A 9,166-nucleotide genomic window follows, 5' to 3' on the forward strand; every position below is an offset into this window, starting at 1 on the left:
TTAGATTTTATGAAGAAGCTCCTCCCTGTGAGGGTGCTGAGGCGCTGGCACAGGGTGCCCAGAGAAGCTGTGGCTGCCCCATCCTTGTCAGTGTCCAAGGCCAGGTTGGACACAGGGGCTTGGAGCAAGCTGCTCTAGTGGAAGGTGTCCCTGCCTGTGGCAGGGATTGGAGCTGGATGAGCTTTAAGGTCCCTTCCAACCCAAACCAGTCTGGGATTCTATGATTCAGTGAAAAGGCAAGGGCACAAATGCACAATGCAACCTTTGCAGGCCAGTAATAATACAAATGAAAAATATTTGTGTTATTTCAAGTAAATACCTTGGATTCCCTGGGGAGCTCCAGCCAGCAGCCACCGCGGTTTGCACTTTGTGAGACCTCCAATTACTTTAAAACCAGCCTGTACCAGCACTGAGCTGTGGGCAGCCAGCACCAGTGGGAGCCAGGCAGATGAACCCATTGCACCAGCATCACTTAGGAAGCAGCAAAGACTCCCTGGAGTCATTTTCCAAGCTTAATTGAAATCCTAAGGAAAATGAGTGCCTAACCCACTGCGAGCCTTCTTAAAGCCTCCTGAAAGGGCTCCACCTGTGTTCCCAGCTGGATGGAGAGCTCAGCAAACAACCCTTGTGATGGGCTGCAACAGCTCAGCCCTCGCAGCAGCCGGTTCCTCCTTGCAAGAGACAAGAAATACCTGGTAATTTCCAGAACATCTGTGTGCAGCAGTGGCAGTGTCTGTACAAGGAGCTGCCACCAGTTACTGCGTGAGCTGCAGTCAAGGCAACAGCTCTGGGTGCCACATTTCTAACCCAGCTCTGTCTGGTTAATACAAAACCAGCTCATTAATGTTTCACGGGAATATCCTCACCATGTACCATAGCAGCTGCTCGCTGTAATGCACAGGAGGTTAATGGGATGAGGGGTGTAATTAGGGAGCACAAATCATGTGGAATCTGGCACAAATCAGGTCAAACTGTTTTCCTTTCCTGGCCTTTTAACAACAAACATGCAGGAGGGAAGCAGCTGGCTGCACCGAGGCTTGGCGATGCCCAGGGTCATGCTGACCCTGTCCCCTGGCACTCACTCTGCTCCCTTCCTCACACTCTGACATGGTTTTAGATACCAGCTCCAGTGCAGGAACCAGAGTGGCAGCATCACCCAACCATGAACCAGTCACAGTATTTGCTGGTTTACCAAAGAGCCTCCTTTCCAAGGCAGGAGGGTGTGCGCTGGCTGATGGCAGTTTCTTTGTGATGCTAGTCCTTTTGGGTGCTGCAGGTGCCCCAGGAGGAAGAGAGGGCAGAAGCGAGCAGAGGCAAAGAGATGTTCATCAGGGTGAAAAAGGCTTAATAAGAAGAAAAAAAAGTGAATTTACAGTTCTAGTGGTTACTGGGAAAGCTTGAATCTGGGACCCTGAATGTCCCTTGGAGACCTTGTGATCAGAAAGTAAAGGCAATGCACCTTCAGCTCAGTGCCTCCCAGCACAGCCTCCCAGTGAGGAGCTGGAAAACTGGGATTTCTTTCAAACTGGGATTACTGCAGCCCAGGGCAGTGCTGCCAGTGCCAAAGCCCAGGCTCAGCTGTGGCACCACAGGCAGGAGCAGAGCAGCCATGTGGCATCACTGAGCTATCACATCGGTGCCACCACGTCCGGCCCGAATCCAGCCAGGGAGCTCAACACGCTGCCCAGCTCCTCGCATCCATATGGATATCCGTGAGCCAATCCAGGCGGGAGGAGCTTTTCCTCTTCTACCTTTTCTGTGCGGATTTTTCACTTTGGAAAGCATAATGTGATATTTTTCCCCAAAAAAGAAATATTTCTTGCAATATTCCGAAGCCAAAGTTAGTCATGGAGCAGCCTTGGCACTGCTGGTGCCCCACTGAGGGGACACTGCCTTTAGCCAGCAGTGCTGGAGCCGGCCCAAAGCCCCTGCTTGGCATTAAGAGCATTTTTCCTGAGAAAACCCAAAATGGGAATTGACTGTGGTATCCATTTAATGCTCCCAAAGATTAATGGGTTTGTTTGTCCAAACATCAACAAGCTTCAGAAATGCCCAAAGGAGAGCAGCCTGTTACACTTGTGCAACTCTGCTAAGCCGCTGGAATACAAAACCTTCCCCAAAACTGGAAGCATTCAAAATATAGAGCTAATGGATAAACAACCAAACAAAAAAGTCACTCCGTAGCATGAAGGTGTCAATCACTCAGCCAAGCCTTGCAGAACTAATACCTCCTGTTTGCCTCAGCACTGCTGTTGCTCTTTTCTTTCCCATTTGGTTTTTAATCCCATTTGGTTACTGTTTTCATGCACTCAGGAATGCTGAACCACCGTTCTCTCCTAGGGGAGTATAAATACAGGAGACTGGGATGGTTGAACCAGAGCTGGCCTCAGAAGTGCTTGGGAAAAACCTTGCAAAGTGACACACAAGGGTTCAAAGGTGCTTCTTCTGCTTTTCCTAATTCCCAGGTTTTGAGCAACCACTTGATAAAGGAGGAAACCGAACGGCTGGGGTTGAGGTAAAGAAAGCAGAGGTATTGCTGTAAATGGTATTTGGTAAATGATAGCTACTGATTACACTGCACCTGGTGTTTGTAAATTTACAGTGTAATTTTCGTATCATCAAGAATGTAAAAACAATGATAGAGAACAAATCACTTATATAGGGTTGATTCCAATAACAGTGATTCCAATAAATGTGATTTTCCTAAAGTAACGCAAAACACTGGGAAGAAACTGATTTCAACAGATCTAAGGGACTTGTATTGCAAATCCATACTTTTAGTGTAGTTTCCTAAAGAAACACCTTACCCAATCACATTTAGTGAGGACTTTGCTCACTTTAGAGGCTTTTGGGTAACTTCTCATTGCAGGGTGTGTGTCTCTGCTGCCCCATCCTCCTAGGGGAGGCCGCCATGTCCCCTAGGCACCACCAAAGCCATGATATGGCCACTGCCAAAGAGATATGGCAAAGCACCAGGATGAGCCTTGACGCTGTCAAACACCTGATAACCCAACACTGAGCCTAACTCGGCTGCTCTCAGGGCAGGGTGAGGGTTGGCCATGGCCAGCCTGGCACCTTGCACAGCCCCGTTTCTACTCGCTCCATCAGATCATGTGGCCTTTGAGAAGGAGACATCTCCAGCTGGGAGGAGGGATTTTCCAGGGAAGGGAATGATCCTGAAGCGTGTTATGAAGAGAATGTATCTGTGCACATCTGCAGATGGGGATGGGGTTTTTTCCAGGTCAGTGATTTTCCTCATGAAATGGCTTTCCCAAGCTTTATTCTGCAGCTGCTCAGAGTAGCTGGGGTCTGAGGTTTTGGTTTTTGATTTGATGGTCATTATGGTGCCTGCAAGCAAGAAGAAATAGAAGCTGTAAGTTGTTACTACAGCATGATCCCAGCTGGTCATTGCACATTCAGTGCATGAAGTTTAAGGGTCATTTCAGCCAACTTCAGCTCTTTGGCATCAGAAATCCAGACAAACAGCGGAAGTTTGCACACCTTTTATATTTAAGTACTAAACAATGTCTATTTCCAGAGAGCAAACAATCTCTGCTTTGAACCATATCCTCCTGAAGGGATGCACAAGTCTTTTGAGCTGCTTATTTTTTGCCACCGGAGATAAAGACAGACCCTGGATGATGAGCATGGACTTGGGGGATGAAATCAACAAAGCCAATTCCAGCCCAATGCTGAGAACATTTGCATTAAAACTAAAGCAGTCATCTTTAATCTAGGGGTTTACTTTAGTCTCATCTCTGCCAGCAGTTCAGGGCAGGTTGTTTGGGGAGCAGCAAGGTGCAGAAACACAGTCACACGCTGCTTGCTCACACAGGGGTGTTGTGCAGCGGGGCTATTCCCCAGTAGTGAACGGTGTCTATTAAGGCTCCCTCTGAGGACTATTGGGAAATAAAAGCAGAAGGAAGGTTCTGCTGCAGAATAACTATTCACCTCCCCACCCAATGTGATGCTGCAAGAGAGGCTGTGCGAGGGACACCAGAATTGCACTAGAATTGCAATCAGGTTGCAGCATGTCAATAAGCCATGAAACAAAGACACATCCTTGCTGCCCACAGACCTGGATGCTGCCAGTCCTCCTGGCAAGTGTGTGGTTGGTCTTTGCCAGCTCAGCAGAGGACAAAAGGGTGATGCTGTGCGGCCTGGGGAGGGATAAAGCTGTCAGTGCAGTGGCAGGGCTGGCTGTGCTGTACCTCTGCAGTGAGTACACAGCTAAGCACGGAACTGAGAGGGAGGAGGGCAGTGACAAGGATGCTGCAGGCGCCCCGCCTTGGATAAACCTGGCACAGTGGCATGAATTTGCTCATGAAATACAAGCAGAGAAGGCGCAAAAGCAACCTGAAATCTTGGGACTCCCCCTTTCAGCAATGAAATACAATGGTACAAACCAGAGCAGCCCCTCCTGCGGCACCACACTCGCATTTCACACGGGAAAACAGAACAAGGCAGTCGGCCGGCAGGGATTTGTCGTGGAGCATCCTGCTGGGTCGGGCTGGCTGTGCCTCCCTGGTGCCCGTTTGCTGTCCCAGCGGCACGTGGCGTTTGTGAGATGCAGGCTCCTGTCAGGGCAGGCAGGCAGCCAGAGGGCTATATTTAGCTACAGCAACAAAACAGGCAGCAGAATCAGCTGACTGGAGGCAGGGAGCCTGATGCATGGGTTAGTTGTAGACAGCACATACTCTGTACTGAAAACAGGGAGGGACACAGCGGGGGAGAGACGTGGGAGCCAGGGGAGAGGAAAGCCGCCCACCTCTCCGCACCAACAGCAGGGCAGGTAAGGGCTGGGTGCTGCAGGAGCTGGGTCTGGATCTGGGCTGTGTCCTGGGTGTTGCTGGGGAGGACCCCGAGGACTGCAGCTGCGGATGCTGTGGTGTGGATGGAGGGGAAGCTGCAGGGCAGGGGCTGTGCTCTCTGGGGACTGCTGAGTGCTGATGGAAGGGGACCTTGGCTTGGATGCTGGTGCAGTGCCCAGGGCGAAGGGATCGTATCCGGGCTGGAACTGATCCACCCCATCGGAACAGTTTTGCTGTGAATAGGTAATTTAATTTCCTTCCGGAGAAAGGGCACGTTAACAGGACTCTGTTAATGATTAGTGCTATCGTAAGTTAACGTGACACATGTGTGCCCATTAGCTGGGGCATCCGGCTGCCCTCCTCAGTGCTGGGGTCAGAGCAGGCCCAGATGCTGATGCTGCTGAGCTGGGGCAAGGGGTGAGATGAAAGGCAAAGGAGCAAGTCGCTTTCTTAATGCTTAAAGAAATGAGAAGGAAGGAGCAGACAGCATAAAGAAAGAGAATAAACAGGCCATAATATTTACAGGAAGCATCTCCTACTCTCAGTCAGTCCCGGCTTGGCTGACTTTATCGGGAGTACCTGAGATGGAAACCAGTAAAAGCCAGCAGCAGCTCAGGGTGGGGATGGATAACCCATTAGCTGCACCCCGGGCTCAGCAGGAGCTGAGCTCCATATGTGATCCACGGCTCACAGGGAGGTTCAACAAAGCCTAATTTATTTCCAGCAATGACAAGCAGTGTTAAAATAGCTAGCAAAGCACTTTTGTTGTTAATCACACAGCAAAGCTATATTGTGTTGGCAGGTTATTCACATATAAATTCCACTGGGGGGGGGGGGTGATGTAGTAAAAAATCAAATAAAATGAAAAGGATCCAGGCTATGTGGTCATTTCTGCCAGAAAGGGAGATAAAGCAAAGCACAGGGAGAGTGTTTTGAGAGAGAAAAAACTCACCAGTACAGTTAGTAAATGCTGCAACATGAAATACTTGTAAAGGACAGGTTTACCTGGCTAGTGGCAGCAGCTGGATGGGAATCCATCCTTAAAAAGGTTGAGGATAACCATTTGAATAGAGAAGACATGAATTACATCCCTGTTGAGATCAGCCCTAGCCTGTTAGGACACACTGTGAACGCAGAGCCCTTTTAGAGTGAGCAGACCAGTGGAGTATTAAATAAGGAGAGGAGTTTGTCCCTCACTGCTACAACACGGACGGTGAGGTGAGCTGGTGCACCTGCACCATGCTGCTTCAGCTGCTGAGCCCTTGTGTTGCTTCAGAAGGGAGCATCATTTCTGATCTCATTTAACGAACCTTTCATTTCCTACTGCACGTAATCACTTGGCTTCTTTGGTACCCATGGGCTCTTTATGAAGCCAGGGATATAAGAATACTTTCCCATCAGGCTTTTCAAGTGCAGTTTCTGTAAACACCACCGTTTGCCACAAGAAAACATCAGGTGTCTCAGGGAGCATGGACTTCAAAGCAGCAAGCCCAGAATTCCTTTAGGGCAGCTGCCTTTGACGCTGACCATGTCTGGTTTGTTCTTTGCAGCCATGGCACCCCGGGTAAGATTAAGCCTTTCAAAGCCTCTCCCAACCATACGTGAAACCCACGAGGAGGCGATGGAAGACTCAAGCACCAACCCGAAGTGCACTGGAAGCGCTGCAGCCAGCCCGGACTCGTACTCCAGTGACGATTACATCCAGTCCATTTGCCACCTCGCCAGACCCACATTCCTGGGCCTTCCTGAAAGCAGCCACAAGGGCCAGGACAGGAGGACCCTGAAGACCATTGAAGATGTTTCATGGTCTCCATCCCCTGGGGGGATACAGCAGGAAATGTCAAAATGTAAATTAACCAATTTCATCTCAAACGTGGTGCCGCTGGGAAAGGTTGATCCTGCAGAAACCGAGCTCTGGTCCAGAGAGGACCCCCTGGCTCAGATCTACACCCATGCAGGAAAGCTCTGCTCCTCCAAGGCTTCTTTGTACAGCAAAAGCTCCAGCACTGAATACGCACAGTGCAACTCTTCCTGCCCGAACAGTGAACTTCATCCTCCAGCCATGAAAGGAAAAGCCACAGGGAAAAACACTTTTCCACGAGTGTTCAGTTTTCCAAGGCTTCCCTCCCCAAGACCAGTGCAGAAAGAAGCAGTCTGCTCAGAGATGAAGTATCTCAGAAGAGATGAGGGAACAGTTTTAGGGAGTAACCACAGTCAGAAAGGAAACAGCCCCATGTTCATCAGTGGTGAAGAGCTATCTCCATCTTCAGCCAGAGGGAAGCTGGTTGGAAACCCAGCCTTGCGCTGCTCAGGCAGAAGCTGCTTGTTCAATACAACAGGCACTGATGAGCAAGAAGGGAGAGAAACTTCTCACTGTGACAACAAAAACGAAGCGGGCGATATTCCCAGCAAGCAGAGATATTTCCAGGTACCTAAAAAAGCCATGATCCACAACTGGATTTCAGAGCACAGATGCATCTGGAAAGAAGCAAAGATAAAAGCTTGTTTGCTCCCAGCCATTGCTGAAGTGTGAAGAGGTAGCTGCTAGGAGTACTTTTATTCACAAGATATAACCACCCTGTGCTCTAGAAGCAGTCCCCTGGAGTTCTTACACAGAAAACATGGCTTGAATGTGCATGCAAGTCAGGCAGACCTTTGTGACCCATTGTATCCCTCAGTAGTGGGCAAAGGGATGATTCAGAGTCTCATCCGCTAAGGAAACAAGCAATCAGTTCTCATTTTGGACAGGCAATAGTCCATAGAGCATCTCCCCCCACCTATTGCCTGGAACTGCCCTGAGCATGAAGAAAAGCTGGAGAGAGTCCAAAGCCCATCTGCTCTGGAGGAAAAGTGACTTTCAGGAACATCAAACTCCTGATGTTTTCCAGCAAATGCCAGGCAGCCAGATGTAGCTCACACTCGGGTACTGTTACTCTGAAAGGAACATTTTGACCAACGCTTGGACAGTACTAAATGCGCTCTCTCTGACATACACATTTACTAGGAGACCCTTCAGAGATCACTGTGTCAACAACTGGAATACCACTGGATAGGTCACCTCTTAGTGCAGTAGCATAAAGAAATAGTTTTTAAAAGTCTTTTGTGAGGATTTGCTAAAGGGCAGCATGGAGAATATCAGCTCCTCCGGGTGGGGGTATTCCTGTTGCTTTCCCTGGCACATCCCTATTATCTTTACTCCTTGATGTACCCTTGAGCGAGGAGCATTGGTGGGCATTGCCATGCCAGTGCTGCAGCTCTCCTGGAGCTGTACCAACCTGTGATGCCAGCTGTAAAACAGGTATCCCGCTGGTCCCTGCACTGTCACATCTGCATCAGGTGTGCTGTGGTGAGCGTCAGGTCATCCCTAGCTGCTGGGCTTCACTGTTCAAACTGTCTCTCATTGGTGCTTTCTCCTGCAGTCAGAGCATCCTTGTGTACCTGTGTTTAGTACCACAGTCTCTGTAGTCAGCCAAGAGCAGTAGGTGAGAAAACTGCAAAGCAATACTAGATTAATTACTACTACTACTACTACTACTAGGAATAACTCTTTTGGCACAGAGAAGAGCACAGGGACCAGGCTGTTTGCTCAGCAGCAGCCAAGATGGGAAACACCATTGGAAAGCTGCAATTATAAAAATGCTCACAAACGATTCCTAAACCACCCTCGGGCAGATTAAATCAGAAGGCAACTTCTGCTCAGTGCCAACAGGAGGGTAAATATGCCCCAGGATCAAAAGGTGAGCATATTTGAGCTTTCATTTTCACATCTCTTACCTCAAATAGTTTTTCTCCTGTTGAACTGCCTCTCAGCCTGGTTTTTGAACCAACCACACAGCAAGAACAAAAGTGAAGGTGGCTCCAGCATTTATTATAGCTGATGGAGAGATTTGGATTGGGGGGGTGCCAGCCTGCTCTGCCTCCTCCTCCTCTTTCCTTTCCTTCCGAAGTGATGCTTGTCCTCATTGCCCTGCTGACATTTTGCTTTCTCTCCACGTGAATATTTATGACACCAATGCCTTGTCCTGTGCCTTGAGCTGCATGTGCCCTGCTTTCCACAGAGAAAACAAATAAAATCATGACATCCACTTGCTGTTTCCATCACTGTAGAACACGGGTGATTATTTCCAGCGCAGGGCTGGTCCACAGCACATGGGCTTGTGGCTCGCCACACCAACGCCTTCTCACCCCACCAGGTCACCAACAGAACCAGCTCCCAGGCTCTTCCACCCCCTGCCATTCAAAGCCTTGCAAAGCTACATGGGGCACTAGGTGTTTGGTGTTAGGTGCAGAAAGGCTTTCAGGAATGAAGCTTTGGGGTGAACTGGCTTCTTCTGGTGTGTACTGTTCCTTTAGTG

General features: G+C 49.3%; 1 protein-coding gene across 3 annotated transcripts; it reads left to right on the plus strand.

The window, feature by feature from the left end:
* Window positions 1-2,370: 2,370 nt before the first annotated feature.
* On the plus strand, window positions 2,371-8,896 carry LOC134173692 (uncharacterized). Of its 3 annotated transcripts, none has more exons than XM_062637975.1 (2): window positions 2,371-2,530; window positions 6,362-8,896. In XM_062637975.1, the coding sequence occupies exon 2, from the start codon at window positions 6,364-6,366 to the stop codon at window positions 7,342-7,344; it is 981 nt and encodes a 326-aa protein (XP_062493959.1). In that variant the 5' UTR covers window positions 2,371-2,530; window positions 6,362-6,363; the 3' UTR covers window positions 7,345-8,896. The 3 variants fall into 3 exon arrangements, with proteins under 3 accessions (XP_062493959.1, XP_062493958.1, XP_062493957.1); XM_062637974.1 differs by having other exon boundaries at window positions 2,371-2,515; XM_062637973.1 differs by lacking the exon at window positions 2,371-2,530 and adding an exon at window positions 4,441-4,792.
* The last annotated feature ends 270 nt before the right edge of the window (window positions 8,897-9,166 follow it).

The sequence above is a fragment of the Pezoporus occidentalis genome, unplaced genomic scaffold (genome assembly GCF_034315485.1).
Source record: "Pezoporus occidentalis ecotype Australia unplaced genomic scaffold, CSIRO_AGI_Poc_V1 ctg55, whole genome shotgun sequence".
In the NCBI taxonomy this organism is placed as follows: domain Eukaryota; kingdom Metazoa; phylum Chordata; class Aves; order Psittaciformes; family Psittacidae; genus Pezoporus; species Pezoporus occidentalis.

Excerpts from the sequence above, each read along its gene's own strand:
- LOC134173692 (XM_062637975.1), top strand. The coding sequence starts at position 6,364 with ATGGCACCCCGGGTAAGATTAAGCCTTTCAAAGCCTCTCCCAACCATA.